The following is a 22,092-nucleotide window of genomic DNA, read 5'->3' as shown; positions in this document are numbered from 1 at the left end:
AAACATGTATGTGTAGATGGCTTTATTGTGGCATCTTTCTGGCCTGCTGTACTCCTTCACAACAGTTTAGACATTGCATAAAACACAACCGTGTGTGGCATCATCATCTCAAATGTTGATGAATGAATGCAAAGTAATTTGTATAATTAGTCAAATTTCAAAGTTTTTAGAGACTATTACAGCTCTTTGTCAGACCAATGACCCTTCATCCTTCGAACAAGAGGTTTCTACTGTCAAAGCTGCCCAAAGAGAAAAATCATTTTTATTTGGCAAGTCTGTTGTCCTGAAAAGGTTCCATATTTATTCACTTTGGACCTAAGGAGTGAATGAAAAGGACATATAATTGTTTGCCATACTGCGCTTACCTCAATCTCCAATTGTTCCTCTTCACTTCTTTGTGTCCTGATATTTTGAGTTGTTGTTGTCGTTGTTGCAGCACATGGGTGTAGCTATTTCCGCCTGTTTGTTGTTTTCAGCAGATTGCTTTCACTTGTCTTCTTTCATTTACATGTGTACCTCTCAAAATAATTTAGGGGATTCCCACACTTTTCATTTGACGTCATGCTAGAGTAGCTTTAGTGTTTTCATATGATGTGATGTCCTTCTTTCGACACAGACAGCCTGAAGAAATGTCTTTTTGGATCAGTGTATAGGGACATAAGCTATACCGGGCACCAAGTTATCCTGGGTATTTTCCTTTGAGCTCGTCACTGAGATACAGTTCATTGTAATGTGACATGGAATTGATCTTTCCCCTCTCCTTGGATCAGTTCACACATGACTTAACCCAGTCAAGCTTATGTCCAGTGCAAGAATCAGTATGACTGAAGCCAGACCTTTGTCTGTGGTGGCCCAGAGGCCCAGGTGCACAATCAGCTGGTGATGCATCCCATACGCCAATAATCATGGGTTCAAATCCCACACATGGTACTTTTTTCTTTTAGCACCATTCTGTTCATAGTTTGTGTGACTGCCTGAGAGTGAGGTATCGTAGTCGTCAAGTCCAGGTGTCATGGCCTCGGAAGGTGTCGATGGCATTGACGGCCGTCTTTCTGTGACCAGATATCCATTTAGTGAAACAGTGTTCTAGTGTTATGAACAATGTTCTGGTCCAAACCTAGAGGCGACTAATAGTCGGCTGGTCAAGGTAGCTGACTTGGTTGATACATGTCACCCCAACTGCAATCAATGCTCATGCTATTGATCAGTGAATTGGCTGGTCCAGACCCAATTATTTACAGACTGACACGATATAGCTGAAATATTGCTGAGTGAGGCATAAAACTAAACTCAATCATTATGTTTTAAACACTGACATACCAAGATGTATGAAACCAATCAAAATTGAGGTACAGTCTACATGAATTTTGTTGTGGATTTTTAAAGAGAGTAAATGCTGAGTACACAGTTGATATTCAAATATCAAAAAAACTAAAATATTTTGTGTCCATTTTTTTCTGTTTTAAGTGAAAAACTTGTTTGTCTAAATAAGTCACATAGTGTGTTGCCTTGAAGCTCTCTAATCAAGTTTCTTTTGTGTACATATTTTGAAAAAATACATTTGTGAAATCGGACAAACCTTTGAAGACAACACATGTCCATATCCGGCGTCTCTTGTAGTCAGCTTACCCTGTTCTCTGCCTGTCTTTCTCTACAACATTTATCGTTTAGACTAAATATTCCAAGCAGTTAAGCAATGTACTGGATGACAACCTCTTCCAGTACAGAGGACATTTGATTGTACATGCTTGTCAGTAGGTCTGCATTGTCACTTTCTGAATGTTTAGTTTGCAGTCTTAGACTGGTGGCATGCAGTGTGTGAAATTGCTGCTTGCCCTCCAGCATGTGGCTAGCAAACTGGTCAGGCGGCTGAAGGTTCCGAAATGTCCCTGACACTACTTATTACAGAAATTTGAACATGAATTTTTCATTTACACCTCAAAGTTGATAAAAGAAATATTTCCTCCCATTTGATCCATCAAAAATAAAAATATTGTTTTTATATTGGTATTGAATCAATAACAGGATTAGGGCTTTCTTTTCTCATCTTGTCCTAGTGCCTGTTGTGGGTGTAACATTGTGTATACAAGACCTGTTTTGATTTGGTCAAGTTGTTTTTATGAAGTTTGACTGTCGATTGTCAAACATTGTTTGGACCAGAAATAAACTCTTGCATTTTCAAGTTTCAAGACAAGAAGTTTCAGACTGTTTAATAACTTAGGAGGTTAGCTAACCCTGATAATCTTGAGAATATTTCGCACACTGATTGTGTGTATTCCTAGAAATTGTTTCACTGCTGCTGTATAACTTCTGAAGATGAAGTGTGTTATTTGAAGACCAAATTTATATTTTACTGAAGCAAGAGGAATGGTGTTTTCCATATTTCATTTTGTCTGACAGAATAATCATTTGTGGTGGGAATTATTTCTTTTTGTTCTCTTTATGTTAGCATATTTCTGTTTATGTTTATATTGCTTGTAAATTGCTTTGTATATTCAAAGAGATTATTTTACTGAAAGCCATCTGAGACTGAGAATCTCTGCTTCTGTTTATATACTCCCTTAACTTTGATATACTTTCAGCACACTTGACATTAGCGTCTAGTAATTAATCTGTTTTGACAATTAATGTATTGTCATACATAAGATTATGATTTCGATGTTTTATTAATGGCTCACATGTTTAACTGTACCACTACTATTGCTTATTATCCTAACAATTGCATCTTTTAAGTATCACAACACACCTATCTGGACGAAGGTCTGACAACACCTAGTGTAGATATCTGTACTGATGTTTGTTGTCAACCGGTGAAGGTCCAAGTTAGAATGTATTGGCTTCATTAGTTTGAGATTTAACTCTCTATTGTGAAGATCAAGGCTAGGATTGGTGACCAGCAACTTGTGCTTGTCCCAAGAAACGAGTAGATGCTCCACCTCGCCAACTCGGTTGCCACTGTTGTTGTAAAGCTGGAATATTGCATACAAATCAAAGTTTGTTGCCAGAATGCAGACATCAAGTGTAAAGATGTGAATGTTTCACTCCTTCCAACCTTGGCTAAAGAAGCATTGATGCTGACTAATTCAAAAGTCACATGGTCTCATGGTGTTGTTGTCAGATGTTCACACAGATAGGTGTCAGATTCCAGTAAATGATCAGATATTAATGAGATTTGTCTTGTATAGTTTGGACATGAGAGATGAACCACATGTAAATGCAGTCTGTCATACTAGTAATCACAGCACCAATTTGAAAATGAAAAACTTGTTCAGTAACTGATCAGTTTTATAACCTTGGATGATTAGTTACTTGGCATGTTGGTAACATAAGGTGATGTTTTTAAGCCTGAATGGTTTTGGTTTTTCTCCACAGAATAACACTGAAGGACTGTGCAAGGTGAATGACAGTAAGTGTCCTTTGTGTTTCGCTTTCTCGGAGCTGCAGCCTGTGATCTCCAGTCCATGATTGTTCTAACAGTCCACTGCTTGTCATATTGAATCAGACCCTTGAAGGTCCGGGGTAGAATAGATCTTCAGCAACCCATGCTTGCCATAAAAGGTGACTATGCTTGTTGTAAGAGGATCGGGTGGTCAGACTCGCTGACTTGGTTGACACATATCAAGTTTGCAGATTGATGCTCATGTTGTTGAACACTGGATTGTCTGATCCAGACTCGATTATTTACAGACCACCGCCATATAGCTGGAATATTGCTGAGTAAAACGTAACTCAACTCAGCTGGTGTAAAACTCAGTCACTCACTCAAATTTACTCTTGGGATCAGATGCCTGCTGACATGGTTGATGCTTGTTATTGTATCCCACTCACTGGATTTTGTCATCAGGCAGGGGCCTATACACTGCGCATCTGGGTAGAATATGCAGAGAAATTTTCAAGTTAATCACTGAAAGAATAATTGTTGTGTACCCATTATGCATTTGAAATGTTAAGTACGCCAAAAGTTTGAAACATATGTTTACAGAATATATCTATAAAAATTGCTTGCTTGCATATCAAGATATTGATTGCTATCAACATATTGTTGAACTGTTAGTATAGGATTAGGGATATTTGTATGAAATCATTTAATATACATCCCAGCAAAAGCTTAGACTTACTTAAAACACTCACTATATGTTACGTGTGTGTGTATATGTTATATGGTTACATCAAAGATTGATTTCTCCACTAACTTAGGGGAACCAACTTGCAACCCTATGCAGATGACTTACATGAGATTGTGCTGAAAAGCATGTGCAAACATCGTGCATGTGAACTGCTGCATTTTTGTGTAAAGTTTTGTTCAGAATTCGCCACTGAAACTCATTGAACACATACTGAACTCATCCTTTCTAAAATATGACAATTATCCTGTCAGTGTTACGAACCTTTTTTGCAATACATCAGTTCATGTGTAAACAGCACCTTTGAACAGCATGGAATATTTTGCCAAATGTAGCTTAGAACAAATGCTTTAGTAACTGGCTATCTTACACATGTCTGTCTAAACATGTGATGGGGAAGCATATGCAAGTTGGTTTTGATTAGGTATGACATAAGCTGTACCTGCCTGTTTGTAAACTTACTCAGTGACATATATGTAGGTCAGTAAAATCACTGAAATACACACATATTTGAAAGTAGTGGGTAACAAGAAATGAAATAACCACTCAACGTTGATAACACTCACTCCCAGATATTACAGTGATGGAGTACCCACTGGAGCAGAACCTTATCTGGAGCTCTGGTCATGCCTTGATTATTACAGACCTCTGTCATATAGCAGAAATACTGCTAAGTACAGCTTCAAATGCCAAATGAAAACAAATCATGCTTGCATGTTTCTGTCAGGAAAGCAATCGTTCCAATGCCAAATCTCCTGTTCTCATGAATGATTGAACTAGAGAAATGAAGAGTGCCTGTGTTGACTTGCGTCAGGCAGGTTCTTTTGGCTGACAAGACAATATTGTGTCCCTGTTCTGTTGGTTTGGCCCAAAAAGACATGATGACACTGATTTGTGTTTTCTCTTTTGAGACAGTGCAATTGCATGATATAAACTATCTTCATAGTTTGGTTTCTGTTATCAGAAAACCCCTTTCACAGACGCGTGACTGACTCAGTCAACAAACCAGGAAGGTGCATCTGCAGAGGTGACCATGTGCAGGTTGCGTGGTTACTTTTGGGACTGCATGTTAGAATTACCTTCCCTTGTTTATAAATCCAGGTTTGGGAAACCCTAATACAGGGTATATGAATGGCCGAACACTTAAACCTTTGGGTGGGACAGATGAGAAGTTTTGTTGGATTCTTGTTCCAGTGTAGTTTCTATTGATGATTGATAGTAGGATATGTATTGGCTAACTAGACTGATGGTCAGTTTTCTACTTTGAAGAATATCATTCACAAGTTGACCTTTACCTTGTGAGCTAGTGGTTGAAGCAATGTACAGAGCCAAGCAGCCCAACTGTAAGGAAATCTGATGTCAGTCAGTTATGGAAGGGTGAAGATGATTTGTTGTTTGTTTCAGAATTTCCTGTTGGAGCAGTTGTGGCCATCGTGGTCCTCCTGTTGGTGGTCATTGTGGGTGTCGGAGTGTGGGTGTTCTACGCTTACACACATCCTACTTCAGCGTCAGGCATGTGGCTTATGGAGGTGAGTTTGTGCTGTCACAGAATAAGTTGGAGGTGTGAATCATTAGAGTGGGAGCACTGGTATGAGCGTTGTGTTGACATAAAGTATAAGAAAGTTGGCATAGTCATGGTAGTAGTTATTCAACTTCTGCATGCAGTTTTGCGATACTGATTCTTGTACCTTGAGTCACTGTTCTGGCTCACGAACCATTTAGGGCTGTCATGGACTGTCACGGACTGTCACAGTTCCAGCTTATGAACCATGTAGGGCTGTCACTGTAACTTTCCTGGCTTATGAACCATGTAGGGCTGTTACTGACTGTCACAGCTTATGAACCATCTTGGTCTGTCACTGTTGTGGCTCATGAACCATCTAGGGCTGTCACTGACTGCCCCCCTTCTGGTTTACGAACCATCTAGGGTCTCACCTTTATGGCTTATGAACCATCTTGATCTGTCACTTACTGTCATCGTTCTGGCTTATGAACTGTCTTGGCCTGTCACTTACTGTCACTGTTCTGGCTCATGAACCATCTTGGTCTGTCACTGTTCTGGCTTATGACCCATCTTGTTCTGTCACTGTTTTGGCTTATGAACCATCCTGGTCCTTCACTTACTGTCATTGTTCTGGCTTATGAACCATCTTGGTCTGTCACTGTTCTGGCTTATGAACCATCCTGGTCAGTCACTGTTCTGGCTTATGAACCATCTTGACCTGTCACTTACTGTCATTGTTCTGGCTTATGAACCATCCTGGTCAGTTACTTACTGTCATTGTTCTGGCTTATGAACCATCTTGGTCTGTCACTGTTCTGGCTTATAAACCATCCTGGTCTGTCACTTACTGTCATTGTTCTGGCTTATGAACCATCTTGGTCTGTCACTGTTCTGGCTTATGAACCATCTTGGTCTGTCACTGTTCTGGCTTATGAACCATCCTGGTCAGTTACTTACTGTCATTGTTCTGGCTTATGAACCATCTTGGTCTGTCACTGTTCTGGCTTATGAACCATTTTTGTCTGTCACTGTTCTGGCTTATGAACCATCCTGGCCTGTCACTGTTCTGGCTTATGAACCATCTTGCTCTGTCACTATTCTGGCTTATGAACCATCTTGGTCAGTCACTGACTATTAGTGTTTTGGGTTGTTTTTTTTCACAGCATCGACCCAGCCAGATGAAGGAGAAGATTGCCAACATCAAGTTCTGGAAGTCCAGCACCCCAACTGGCACAAAGTATCAAGTGGAGTCCGAGGCATGAGACAACAAGAGGAGATAGCTCAAGAAGACAATGTTCTATTTTGCACCGTCATAAAGGCCACAATGTAGTTTAGAGGGTTGCTTAAAGTAAACGGTATGAATGTAAGACGTGTAATATTAAGTAATATTTTCAGTATTGGGCTCTGAATAATGATATGCATGTAATAGACAGTACTCTAATAATATAATAATGTAATAGAGAGACCATTTGATCCTACTCTTGTGTAAGACAATTTTCATGTTAGGTCAGAACTCTAATATTCAGACTTTGCAACTACAGTGTGCAAATATCCATGGAAATTTAAACAGAGACCATATTAGGGGGCTGGTAGCAGGTTTCACAGGACTTTTGACCGTGAGATACTGACACATGTAGTATTGGTCTGTGTTTTATGCAGCACTGTGATTGCACCTTACGTTCATGTTAAGTGTTACCTTCCAGAGGGTGGGAGGGACGAATCAGTATTTTCTGGCTGATCAATGAATGGTGAACACTCAGGCAGATGTTTCATACAAAGCCAGCAGAGAACAATTGAGACATGATGACCCTTTGATGATGTTGTCACTTTCATCAGTTTGGGAAATTTGAAGACACGTTAATGCTCCCGGGATTTATCAACATTGCCAAGAACATGCAGCTGGAAATTTTACTTGGGCTTGTAATCATCGGCAAAATATGCATAAAAACATAGATCGGTAAACTGATGAACAGGTGAACATTGACATGATGTTGATGGTCATAGTTGAGAAAATTTGCACTTGATTTGCAAATTAAATAAATCGAGAAATGAGCATAAGTTACTCTCCAACATATGAGGATTTTTAGTTCAAACAAATATGTCGACAGCTCTCCACAGCTATGGTGCATGTGTACCTAATTATTGTATTACACATTGTTCTCTTTGGAGTAAGCCGTTACACAGGACATTGGAGGAAATCTCTGCTGGTGATGTACGTACTAGGATTTGTATTATATCCTCAACACATGGGTGCAGATTATTGTATATATGAATATGTGTTTTTCCAAGATGAGGTAAAAATCTGTGATATTATCAACAATGAAGGAGCTGGAGTAACATAGATCATTTAACTATGTGGACATTTGGTTCAAGACATGAATTGCTTTCAGTAGAATGTGTATATAGCAGTGATTTAGCATTCAGTAAATATGATACTTTTCTTAATAATCTGAATATATTTAGGCTTTCCAAATTTCATGTGAATCATATGTTTTGCAAACAGTTATTGGGATAGGCTCCTGAATTAATTCTTTTCTTAATTTTTGCAGCAGTTACCCAATTTATGGCTTTAGAACATATCAATTTATTCAAAATTTATTATGTTTGTAAGCCGCAGTTTGTTTTTGGTTGATTTTTGAGAATCGATGCATTACAAGATATTTTTTAACTCTTACCTTGAAATCTGGTCCCTGTGGAGCTTGACCTTTCTCGCAGATATATTCTACTCAAAAGAAGTTACAAACGCCTGATTCTTTCATAGTAGTATACATCCTCTGTCACCAGGGAACAGGTAGACTGTAGAAGTATGAAAGAATGGGATATACCTTAACTTGTTTTATGTAGGATATATCTGCTGGTAATACAGTACCTGAGTAAATGTTCATGCCATAATGACACATTATTTTTCTATTTAGTCAGCCTGATGATCTTGCTTTACCTTCAATTTGAAACTGTGACTTACTATGAACATATCAACTTTTATGTATTTGTGCATCATGATTTTGTAGACGTTATAAGATTGTTGATCATACCTTGTTTGCGTTTATCTTGCAAGGAATGGTGTATCCATGGCAGATCTGACTATTTTTTATTTGCATACATGACACATGACATATATCGCTCCTTTTGCACTTTTTACAAACAGAACAGCAATAATATCCTTTTAAAAAGCAATGAAAACAAAATTTCTTTTCTTTCACTTTCTCCACACTTCGAGTAAAAACATATTGCATTGTGTTTTGTTTTTTCGAAAGACATGCAGTGGTGCAGTAGGAAAGGTGCTTGTAGACCCAAGGAGCCAGGAATACAATGTGTGCACACCCAACTCATTCACTCACTCACTGGCAAGCTGATGAGTAGTGCTTGACTACAGGAGGCCAATGTTAACCCATTATGGATGCATATAGCATAGTTGGTGTATATAAGACAAGTACTTGTTATTGATAATGTTTATGACAATTGCTTCAGGAATGAGACATACATTTTTATATACCACCTCTTTACTGCACTTCCTACCACAAGAGATTTCACTTCTCCATGTGAGATTTTGTGTTGAACTTATGAGGAAGACGAGAGTTTGTTTACATTTCGGTATTATTGACACTGTTGATGAGATTTTGTGTTTTTTTGCAATTCTACCACATTCCTATTTTGCTTTTTGTCCTTAACAGATTGGGTGTTTTTGTACATCCAACAAAGGTGTTGTCTTATATGAAAAGGGTTTTGGGTGTTGTGATACACTGAACAAGGTGTCGTGATACTTTGCAAAGTGTCACAGGTAGTACAATTCACAAGGTATGTCTTTGTACATTTTGGGAGGGTTTTGTGATACACCCAATAGGGTGTTGTGATACTCCTAATGGGGTGTCTTTGTGCATTTAAGGGAAATGATGTCATATTAAACCTAACAAAAGGCTTATTACGATAACAGAAAGGGTGTTATAATATAATATTCAGTAGGTCTGTTATATTTGTCAGATGTATGAATCTCATCTCAGTGAATACTGTATTTGTTTCCACTGTGTAGCTACTCACTCACTCACTCTTACTCACTCACTCACTCACTCACTCACTCACTATCAGATTTGTCATGAGTGCCTCAGTCATTGGCTGTCTGTACAAAATTCTGCAAACTCAAAATCTACTTTGGTTGGTTTGAATCATTAGGGATACTTGTAGCTAAACTTTTGACACACACCTGAACAGGTAATTGACTCACAGCTGAACAGACAGTAGACTCAAATCAGAGTTTCTTATCAAGATGTGTTTGATCAGGCTCTGTTTCATGAAGAAAGTTTTACACCTTGACTGTCAGGTGTTATATTGAACTGTAATAGTTGCAACAATGTTAGTACTATCACTGTTGGAAGTTTCTGATGAACTGTAGGAGTTACGACAGTCTTAGTTCTATGACTGTTGGAAGTCTGTGTTGAACTGTAGGAGTTACGACAGTCTTAGTTCTATGACTGTTGGAAGTCTCTGATGAACTGTAGGAGTTACGACAGTCTTAGTTCTATGACTGTTGGAATTCTGTGTTGAACTGTAGGAGTTACGACAGTCTTAGTTCTATGACTGTTGGAAGTCTGTGTTGAACTGTAGGAGTTACAACAGTCTTAGTTCTATGACTGTTGGAATTCTGTGTTGAACTGTAGGAGTTACAACAGTCTTAGTTCTGTGACTGTTGGAATTCTGTGTTGAACTGTAGGAGTTACGACAGTCTTAGTTCTATGACTGTTGGAATTCTGTGTTGAACTGTAGGAGTTACGACAGTCTTAGTTCTATGACTGTTGGAAGTCTGTGTTGAACTGTAGGAGTTACGACAGTCTTAGTTCTATGACTGTTGGAAGTCTCTGATGAACTGTAGGAGTTACGACAATCTTAGTTCTATGACTTGGAATTCTATGTTGAAATGTAGGAGTTATGACAATTTTTGATATTAGCACTAAACTATTTATGAAACAGGGCCATTTTGATCACTTTTTTGTTTCTGAACCAGAAAGCAGTGTGTTGGATTATGCAGGTTGGGATGTGTAATTCAGCCATATTTACACTCTTTTGTCAAACAATATCAATCCTATTTCCGTATTTATGCATAATCAATGTCGCTGAGTCTGCCAAGTTCTGGATCATGTTGGTGTAACAACAGAGTTCATAATGTGATACATCCTGCAATAAATAAGTTGTGATGGGTCTGTTCCACTGTATGATACAGACAGAGAGCAACCACACTCTGGAATACAGAAATGTATAGCATGGGGAGGCTGTTGTGAAGTGAAGTGTCTCTCACTAACAATACGCCCCAAAAGAGATGTGTACATTAGTGATTCATTGAGGATTGATGGCTCCATGTTTTTATGTATAATGTACATTCGTTTTTCTCTGATAGTTATTTCTCAGATCTATAACACATCAGTGCCATGTCTTAGAAGATATGCCTCAAGCTGCAACACACAACAGTCGAGCATCCTGGCGAAAGCGCAAACAAACAGATATCAACAGCAAACAACAATAATAATCCCGCTGATGACATCCTTACCTTGTAACCTGGCTAACAGTATCCAAGGCTTGTTAACACTGTAGAGCAAACTTGTGACTCTCTACTGGCCGAATGTTACAGCTGCTGTCTGTCTGTCTGTCTGTCCGTCTGTATGTCCTTGTGAGGACTTGCTCAATGAACAGACCTCTATGAACTTTATGATGTAGGTTCCACACAAAATAGCATAATTGTGTCTGGAAACAGCTGTAAGTTAATATTTCAAGTATGTACAGATTAACAAGCCAACAGCAACAAAATTGTTATTATTTATGGAGGTTTACTGTTATGTTTAATTTATTGTGTTTAGGTTTTATGGATGTATTTATTAGTGTTACATAAGTGTAAAAAAGTCAAGTTGGAACTTGTTTTAGAATCTTCTTTTGCAGGTGGTTAATCTCATTTTAATATTAAAATGGGCATCTTCGTGGAATGTTTTTACTTGTACAAAGCCCATGACCCTTTGTTTGTTAAAGTGGACATGAAAGACACGAGTTTGTGATCTCTATCTCTACCAGCATATCAACTAAAACTTTATTTTATTGCGGCTGTATATATCTGAAGTTTTTACATTCTTGAAATTGTCATTTTCTCAATGTTTGCTTTGAGTAACAAAATGTTTGAATGTGTGAAATGAAGAATCACATTTTACCCGTCCCAGAGATTTGCACTTTGACATTTGTTGTTTCAGGCAATAGATATTTCAAATTTCTCAATTAACATTCTTCCCGTGAAGTTTTAAACTCATTTTATTTGACATTTTAGTCGCAGTTTACTTGAGTTAATCGAATTAATTTTTTACTTTTTACAAGTTTTGTATCTAAAGTTCCATTCAGATAATCAGTAAATCTTGTTACCAACCCAATTTGATTTCAGTTATATTGAGATTGAGTAACCCAAGTATCTGTGGTAATCGTGAAAATGTAACCATGGTAACAGATCATTCATATCATTTTTCGTTATTCGGATATATTGTTTGTAAGTAAAGAGCTTTCAACCCACCAAACATTTGCATCTGTTTCTGCTTGTCTGGATGCCCTTGCATAACTCAGAAGCTAGACTCTGGGAATAGCTGTGTAAGAAGGACTTTGTGACTCTATGTTGAAAATTTGTACATGACGACAATAGTTTGTATATAATGGACTAACTTGGATGTATAAATTCTTTGAAGATGATGTTATTTTTGTATCGATCTGAATTGTTGACGTGTGATCATATGTGTGTTTTTCAAGCAGATTTTTGTTGCCAAGGTTTTTTATCACGCATTGGCTACTGAAACAGACTCAAAATGGTGACACTGTGGTTTTGTTACTGGTGACCTGTTATATACTCATCAGGGGCTCTTGGATAACTCATGGTATCCCAACCAGGTTTAGCTAGAGGCATAACTGTTTAAAGAACTCATCTGGGACTGATCATTAAGAGGTGAGGCCAAACTGTTTGCAAGGCGAATAACATGTTTCCACCTTTCAACCAGTGCCATCTCACCAACTTATCTTGATCATCATGGTTATCTAAAGGCAGGTGGAGCAACAGTGACTATTAGAGGTGTGACAATACGGAAAATTCACAATATGATACTTACTGTGAAATCTTGGAACGATACAGTATGATTTTATACACATCAGGATATGCTGTCTTTAGTTATTTTCTTTAAAAACATACATTTTGACATAACCATCAAATTCAAGTGAAAAATAACAATCTTAAGGTCAACCATGTGTATCATGATATGAAAAGGCATCAATATATTTATCGTCCGATAAGGTATCACAATTATCGATAGTATGATATATCCCCACAGCCAGTACAAGAGAACAAATCTTAACCATGTCTGTTTGCATTTACTATGGCCCTGTTCTACCCCTCGAGATCCAGCAATCAAAGGGGAGAGAACCAGTCAACAGTGTCATCATCGTGTGAGTTGATCACAGTAGTCCACCCAGCCATCGTTAAGCTTCTTTGAACTTTGTTGAAAACAAGGATGTTGACCTGAACATCACTTTTTGGATTGCCGCCATTCTACTGTCCCTGAGGTATTTGGTCATTTGCCATTTCATCAGTCATGTCATTTGGCTTTTAAAATATAAATTTTATCTGAATTGTTTTTAGAAATAAACTTTTGTGAAAACTTTGCATAAAAAACTATGAATGTGGTGATGAAAGATTTGTGCCTTTCACTTATTGCTTATTCAATATTAGTGGCAGTGAGCAACAGATGTAATTTTTCTCAAGTCACTGGGAATTGAATTTGAAATAGATGTTACTGGCTTGCAAACAGTTATCGCTGCATACCAGTTGTCGTTGATGCATGTTTGTTGAGTTCGTGCAAACAGCCTGATTTTAACTCTCATTGTCTGTCGCTTTTGTGACGTGTCAATGTGTAAAGTACTACCGAAGTACGAGTCAAGCTGTCGACTCAAGTGCTACAGTTAGGTGTTGGTGATAACTGGTATGGAGGGGTAACTGGTCGCTAGCCAGTAGAGTTGATCAATTAACCACAGTGTTGACACCCTAATACTGATTTGTTGTGAGACAACATCCACTTGATATATAGCAGGAATTTCCACGCAGATCACAGGAGATATGATCCAGACGAAAGGCTGTCCAAGACATTTTGTTGTATATAGTCTTGGCCCAATAATTAACTATTTGTCAGTATTGTGTCTATTCCATTAGCTTGTTTTTAACTATTCACTCGGTTCAAAGAAGCTTACTTCAGCTCTCATGCCAGACTGTTTTGGAAAAAAATTGGTTTGCAATTCCACGGACTCTAAAAATTGAATTGAATAATTTTTTAATGAAACAGTATTTTTATATTCCCTTGTTCTGAAATATGTGAACTGAAAGTTACACAGTTACTGTCACTTTGGAAATAAATGTAATGCTTAAAATAAATATTTGGACAAGACATTAAGTCATGAGAATTAAAAAAAAAAAATTTTTAAATGGGATTTTCCAATTGTACTTTTTTCATGCTACCTTCTTGTATTTTACAGACACTTTGTAACCAAACAAAAAAAATCATCTGGCCTGATGTCAGTATAACCAACAAAGCATCACTTGCACTACCATTAATACCCACCACTTGTAACCCTTCGTTCGTGTGTGCTGACAATTCCAAACAAGGTGAATATTGGGAGAAGCAGGTACAGTGTCGCCATGTTCAGTTACAAATACCGTAACTTATTTAGTGGAGAGTTATTTTAATGTATATAAACAGACAAGATTGTGTATCCCGTCCATCTGGTGAATGTTTTGTACTGTGTTTTACTCTTCAGACTAACACGATTATCTACCTTTGTAGAGTTACCTTCCCATGATGTCCGAGTTCTATCATTTACGCAGTTATATGATTTGGGATTTGTGTTTATCATGAATATTCAGAAGACATTTGAAAAATTCATATGCTGTCGGATTGCAGCATACATTTTCAAGGGAAGATAACTCTGAAAAGGGAGATAATTCTTACCAATTCTCCCATGGTGATGCCAGCCTGTCACCAGATCCTATATGAACAATGCTAACCTGTACTAGAGTTGTATGTACAGTGTGCCAACACAACTTCTCTCCAACTTTTACAACTCCAATAAACATTCATCATTATTAGCCTAAGTTTGTTTGGTTTTTTTTTTGTTGCCAGTGGCATAACATTGGTTGTAAGGGCTTGGATTGTAGCCAGCAATCTGAAAGCTGGTGCAGAGAACCCTTCCTTCTTGTATGAGGGTGATGGTGTGTTGAAACTTGACAGTGAGGCTCAGTGGTGTGTCAACAGGTTTAGATAGTGGCAGTTCTTTGTTAAACACCACACTCCGCAACATTCCAGGTATGTATGGCAGTAGTCTGTTAATGATCAATCCTGGACCAGACAATCCAGTGATCAACATGGAGTATCAGTCTACCCAGTTTGGATATAATGACAAATGTCAACCAAGTCGGCAAGCCAGATCTGGGATGTTGAAGACAATTTCTCACCTGGATCTTCATGGATGTGCAGGGGTTCAATTTTTTATTTAAAAGCCGCTTGCCACAGGACTATAAGGAAGGCTATTTCTGAGATGTCCAGGACTAGCACAGTGGTTAAAGTGTTTGCTTGCCATTAAAAAAACTTTGGATTCTTTTCCCCATACTGGAACAGTGTGTGAGGCCCATTTCTAGAGTCCCCTCCTGTGAATATTGCTGGAATATTGATGAAAGCAGCATAGAACTGTACTTAATGAAAACTGATGGCCAGTTAACACCAAGACACAAACGTTAAACTGTCTGCATTGGGCTGATTTATCAAATAGAAACAACAACAAACACCCATCACATAATGTCATTGACAACAAGTGAAGTATGTCACAATTCACGTTTTAATTTCTCTTTTTCTACAAGTTCATTTCTTCTGTTCTGGTAAAGAGCAACTAGTTTCTCATCAGGTTTTATACGTTTGTTCTGAAGTTCTGTCCAAGACTTCTCCAGCTGATGGACACTGTAAGCGCTTTCCATTTTCTTCCTCGTCATATCCAGTTCAAACTCGCTACTGGACATAATGGTACACCCATCTTTCCCACATAAACTTAACTGCCTGGATTTGTCCAGTCTGGGTAAATACTTAACACCAGTTTTACTTTCCAAATAATCTACACTCACTTCAAAATCTCGTAGTTTATGACTTGATATTGGTTCGTTTGGAACAATAAATGCACCGACATATTTCATGTCAGAATCATCATTTTCTGCCACAATGACCTTGAACAGATGGGTTGGCACGGCAACCTGGTTCTTTCCGATCACCTGAAAGAACAAAGTCACATACATACAATAATAACAATATTCACTTGTTGCTTAATATTACACACAGCAATATTCCAGCAAGATGATAATAACAGTGAAGATTTCATTAAAAAGATGAGTTGCACCAATAGTCCTTGCTTGTAATATCAAAACTAAATATAATGTATGGTTCTGTTACTAGTAAGGTTGAAGCAAGCCATTTCAGTGATTTAGACAATGAGTGACACCATTTTCCATTGGTGAGATTATTCATAAATACAGTGTAATGTTTAACGAGGTAAACATCACATGTAGTCCAATTTCTGGGTGTTATTGAGTATTTGAAACATGAGAATTCATTTGGAACGGACAGATGGTGCTGTTTATCAACACTGTAAACACAAAAATGAAACTAAAGGCCAGAATGGGGTTTACTGTCTGGACTGATTGACATAGAGCATGGGTACAGCTGTGAAGTGTCATCAGCTGGCCGTCTCAGCTGGTTCCCATGGTAGCATCTGGAACTGCTCATTTGTGTCATAATTCTGACTTCACATCACAATATTTGAATGGCGTCACCACTGTGGACAATGCAACAATACAGTTGTATTTGATATTTGTGTGTGTAAATAGGCAGTGAATGGGAAATCTAAGGAAACTCAAATCAAATCAGGACAGCTTGGATAACTCTTGATTGGTTTTAGTTTGTTGAAATGTAAAGCACCATAATCTCACTTATATTTTGATTCCGTGTGCTTAAACATTTGGTCTCATATAAATATACAGGGGTTCATTTTCAGCAGAGATGAAATTAAATCCATGTTCATTTGCGGCTTATAACCATAAGTGGATATTATCTAGTAGCTCACGGACAAGTAAGATACTGTACCATAATTTGACCAAATGAAAACTGACTTTTCCAGGGTGTCAGGTGATGGGATTATTGAACGCCTGATATACCCCTAATTTGTCATTCAGTTATTGAAAATTACAATTGTTTGGTGGGGAAAAGTGAAATTACAAATGTTTGAAATCCTAGCTTAATGACATTTGTCCAGCCAAGCAGTAAAGATCAAGGTAAGAATTGAGCCACCCCAGGTACTAATGCATATGACAGTGAGAAGCAAAACCGATATAACAATGTTTATGGATAGCAACTGCTTGTATTTTGTGAGTGTGACACTTCAATACAGATAGAAATTTCAAATGTCATTTCTAACTGACAACGGTACAAGAATCTGTATCAAACCCTGCACTCACAAAATAAAAGAAGTTCTAATCCGTAAAGTTTGTCTATTATTGTACTTCCCAGGTTCGTAATTGCCACTCAAGAACTGACATGTTGAAAACCATTTCACTTACTTCATAGTTCACATGCAGTTTCCCATCTTCCTCTGATTCCGGCAACATCACAGGACCACTCAAGATGCGGACATCCTTGAACTTCTTGGTGAGGTCACGACAGTACATCTCAAATCGGTTCCAAAAGCCACCATTGTTTTCTGGGTCTTGAGGCAGGATGTTGGTCAAGTAAAATGTGTCACTCATGGCTCTCTGTGGATGCAGATACATACATGTTTCAGAAAGAACAGATTATACATGTTGCACTTTGAAATCAGAGTGAGTTTAGTTTTAAGCTGCACTCAGCAATATTCCAGCTACATGGCGGTGGTCTGTAAATAATCAAGTCTTGACCAGCCAATCCAGTGATCAACAGCATGAGCATCGCTGCGCAACTGGGAACTGATGACATGTGTCAACCAAGTCAGCGAGTCTAACCACCCAATCCCATTAGTCGCCTCTTACAAGCATGGTCACATTTTGTGGCAAGCATGGGTTGCTGAAGACATGTTCTACCCCCGATCTTGACAGGTCCCCAGACTGGGAGTTTTCTATTCATACAACGTCGAATGTATTATGATCATTGAGACTGTAAGACAGTTTCATAAAATCAATTGTTACTTTTCTGAACTGAAACTTACAACAGCTCCATGGAAGCCATACAATCTCAGTCAGCCTTGTTTAGCATGTTCTTTTGATTGCTTTCAAAAGGGAGTGAGAACTTGATGAAAGTTTGAAACTAGTTTGTAACTAGTACCCAGTTTGAAACAGAACAGTAGTAGCACATGCAGTTCCCTTTAAACAAGATTGTGGTGTCACAACTTTCAAGATCTGATGTTCCTGTGATGACAGAGTCTTCAAGAACTCCTGAAATTGTCACCCTTGAGGTATAAATCCATCTGGAGCTTCATGTTTGCAACACCTTAATGTATTTCCTGTTGCCTCAACTGTTGTAGAATAAGACTGGTAAACAAAGGGACAATGACATTTCACACTCTTCAGTCGTCACTAGTGAAGAAAAAATACCAGACCTTACATTACCATACAGAATGGACATAAAGCTCTACCTGGTCATACTTGTAATTGCCAGCCGGTGCCATGTGGCCTCGTGACCAGCCACTGTGACGGTAGTCATCATTGGTAGAGGAAAACATCTTCTCTACATCCAGGTCTGGCTGAAACTGAGACTTCTTCCGATTGGCTGAACCTGGTAAGAATAGACAAACAGTGAGTGAGTGAGTGAGTGAGTGAGTGAGTGATCGAGAGAGAGAGAGAGAGAATGTGAAAGTGAATGAGTTGGATGAGCTGCAGTTCAAAAACGTTTTGAAAAGCCACTTGCCACCGGGCAAATGACTTTAAGAAAGTAACTTGTCCTGACATAAATCAAGAGTGATGAATAGCAACTCTACTTTATTTGTAATGCGAAATTTATTAGCTGCATTTGGAGTAGATATGAAATGAAATTCAAGGTTATATGAAGTTTGGAACCATAAGAGGAAACTATCTAGTCACCCAGGGACAAGTAAGATACCATTACTTGATTGCCCAAAATGAAAACTGACTTGTCCCAGCGATTGTATTTTTTAACCCTTGGCTGAGTGCGATACATCTGATGTGAATTTCTTTGCCGAAACACAAATAGATGAATCACACTGTAAGCAAATAAATCATAATGGCTGTCTCGTGACTTCATTATAACTGGCAAGAAACAGGCTCATTAAACTTAGTGTACCACTGCCTTGAACAGTAAGAGAGTGAACAAGCCCTGGACGAGACTCTGCCGGACAAGGCATGATACATTGGCAGTATAGTAGCCCCACATAATACAGGGGCAGTACAGTAACAATGGCAGGATACATGAAGGTGTTATAATGGTCAAGTCATTGGTGGCAATATTCACCTACGACCAGCTACAGTGGTCAAGCTTCAAAATAAAGGCTGCAAAAAGATGATCACCTCTGGTCTTGTTGAAGAGTGTGGTGATAAGTCCACTCAGTTTATAATAATAATTTCTAGTTCTGTACCTAAATTATGTCTATAGGTGCTGTATGATTCCAAATTATTCTTGACTCCAAAAATGTAAACCCTTATCAGATACAACTAGATTACCACATACCCTTACAAAAACACATTTCCAAATAATTATACCACCTCATAACACAGTCAGTGACAAGAATTAGCGTAAACTTTGGATCAAATCCAACAGCTGTACTTATGGTACTACAACTCCACCTGTCAGCTTCCCTCGGTGAAGATGTTCCGCAACCCACATTGGGATCTTCTTGGCCTGGTCGTACGCTAGCACATAGTCGCTATAGGAACGAATGGCTGGACCTCGGTCTGGGACACCATACTTCAGTATCTCCCGAGCCTTCTCCAGGCTGACCACATCTTCTGCAAGAGTGAGTAAGTGAGTGTTTCTTGTTTCATTTACATGGCGGCTGTCAAGAAATAATTAAGTCTGGGCAAAACAATCCAAATACTGATATCTCAAGCATCAATCTATTCACTTGAGATACGTTAACATCCATTGACTTATGTCACTGATCTTGTCCATCCCATTTGTCACTTCCCACAACAAGCAACATATACTTTAAACCATTCGAAGCAGAAATCCCCAGTGTTATTATTGAGTGAAGGAGGGAGTGAGTGAAGGAGGGAGCAAGTGAAGTTGGGGTTAACTGAAGGAGGGAGTGAAGTAGTAAATGAGGGGTTAACTAACAGGACACAACTGGGTGTTCATTGCCTAAAGAAGTTTGAAGATTAGTTGTAGTTCAGTTCCACCCCGAGGGACAGTTGGGTAGCCTTGTTGGTAAAGTGTTTGTTCGTCATGCCAAAAACTTTGTTTCAATTCCCCACATAGACATAATGTATGGAACCCATTTCATGTTTGTTTGCAGTGTTAGTCTTCTGCATGTGAAGACTAGCAGTAAAGGTGTGGTATTTTGGCTAGTGACAATATAGTGTAGTATATGGATGAACAAATTCTTTATTGCTATGAGAGCAATGTTTCGGTGTAGGTTCCAACAACATTGACAAGCAATGATGAAATGCATAAGGTTAGAGAAGCATATACACAAGTGAGAGGAGATGTTTATACAGCACAATACGGATAAGGGAGACAGACAGTAAAACAATACATGGGCTTCGATAAAGCGTAACAAGTGAAGTCTGCAAAATATACAAGTAGGTAGTGAAGCCTGTGGTATACAGAAGTGGCCGAATACCAATGATGAGGATGTATAAATTAATGGGGGAATAAACATAAATGAGGATCTTCAATGAGTTTGTATTATTCTGGAGGTATGTAACAGCCTTGGTCACAGTTGATTGATGGATGAAGTCTTTCTATGTACATGGCTTATTGGATTTTCCTGAGCTTAAAGTTTTTGAGGTTTCATCACTTGCTTGAGGGTGTTACAACCTACTAAGACATGTCTCTTCCACAGCTAAAAAGATGTTGTTCATCTATATATTGTCATCCTTCCTTACCGCCCCAAGTTCTTAATGCCTCTCAAAGAAGTTAAGGTGACATGTTATCAGGCCACATGGACAATGAAATATTTTGTTTGTTTCTTTGGTTGGTTGTTGTTCTAAACCGCATTCAGCAATCAAGTGATCAACAGTATGAACATGAATCTATGCAAATGGGATCCAATAACATGTGTCAACCATGTCAGTACCATCCGATCCCATTTATTAGCTCTTGCAGAAGACAAATTCGAACTCTACACAGGTCTTAAAATATTATATGTTCTTTAACATGTATACATTGAATAACATCAGATTATTTTGATACAGTTTAATGTGGTTATTTACTTAAATATACTGACAATGTGCTATCTAAATATATCATATATATGCTGATATATTGTTTTTTGTATGAAAACAGCCTATTCCCAGTTTGTTGTGAGTTGATGAGGTCCAATTTTCATCTAGAGGAAATGAACAATTTTAGCTACACAGTCACTTTGCGAAACTGGTACACACAATACCACCTAAGCACTAACAGAGGAAGAATTGGTGAGACAATGCCTTTGGACAGTATTGCATGCAGTGAAGAAACATGTTACATGTATATCTTGGATGGAAGCGAGGCAGGAAGTAAAATTTCGTTTTATATCTCATGCTGTGTTTTGAACCGGGATTCGAACGCATAACTATTGTACTGCCGGTAAACAAGATTTGGCAAGACTTCTTCAGGACTACTTTGACTGATTAACGCAACACCATCACCATTGAGAACACCCTACAACACACGTGTGCGCGCCCAACAAAGGTATACCCAAAAAGGCTGGAGCCACAGGACAGAGTACATCCGACTCTCTCGACGCGACATCTAACAAAGAGTACAACGTATAACATGTAACTGATGTTACCGTCCCAGACAAAAAACCCTTAATGAAAGACATGGTTGGTCAACGATGAAACGACGCGAAACACAACTGGGTTCTGTCTCTACATAGCGGAACACGCAGTTGGCCTGACAAGCTCCACACATCGATACTGTGTTGCCAATATAGACTGGTGGCGTTTGATTTACCCTGACGTGGATGTGTATGTAGCCAGTATGCACCAGAAACGTACATTTTGAATTGATGAAATTTCAAAGGGTAAAAAGGACACTATTTCCTCAAATGTAAACACATCAATTTCGAATGATTCTACAACAAGTGTTTAGAACAAAAGCTGGGAGAAACGATATTCACAGAATATTTTATAATCAAACTTGTGTTCAAAACTACGAAATAAACGTCAAAAACCGTTTAATTCCATTTTCGTGAACTATATGAATTAAACAAAATATTTCAGGTAGCAAAACGCGTCACTGG

General features: G+C 38.3%; 2 protein-coding genes across 2 annotated transcripts in view; one reads left to right on the top strand and one right to left on the bottom strand.

Annotated features, from left to right (window-relative positions):
• LOC137255523 (plexin domain-containing protein 2-like) overlaps positions 1 to 11,067 on the top strand; it is a 38,258-nt gene extending 27,191 nt beyond the window's left edge. Inside the window, exons 13-15 of the mRNA XM_067792956.1 lie at positions 3,373 to 3,406; positions 5,529 to 5,653; positions 6,792 to 11,067. Coding sequence (XP_067649057.1) covers positions 3,373 to 3,406; positions 5,529 to 5,653; positions 6,792 to 6,890 — 258 coding nt within the window. The 3' untranslated portion in view covers positions 6,891 to 11,067. The remainder of the gene's footprint in view (positions 1 to 3,372; positions 3,407 to 5,528; positions 5,654 to 6,791) is intronic.
• Positions 11,068 to 15,474: 4,407 nt separating this feature from the next.
• On the bottom strand, positions 15,475 to 21,740 carry LOC137255845 (nuclease EXOG, mitochondrial-like). The gene is made up of 5 exons (XM_067793416.1): positions 21,546 to 21,740; positions 19,493 to 19,654; positions 18,328 to 18,467; positions 17,282 to 17,473; positions 15,475 to 15,940 (listed from the first exon to the last, which is right to left on the bottom strand). The coding sequence occupies exons 1-5, from the start codon at positions 21,670 to 21,672 to the stop codon at positions 15,503 to 15,505; spliced, it is 1,059 nt and encodes a 352-aa protein (XP_067649517.1). The 5' UTR covers positions 21,673 to 21,740; the 3' UTR covers positions 15,475 to 15,502.
• Positions 21,741 to 22,092: the final 352 nt, after the last annotated feature.

This window comes from Haliotis asinina, chromosome 11, assembly GCF_037392515.1.
Source record: "Haliotis asinina isolate JCU_RB_2024 chromosome 11, JCU_Hal_asi_v2, whole genome shotgun sequence".
NCBI lineage: Eukaryota > Metazoa > Mollusca > Gastropoda > Lepetellida > Haliotidae > Haliotis > Haliotis asinina.
This window is presented reverse-complemented; position numbering and strand designations above follow the sequence as displayed.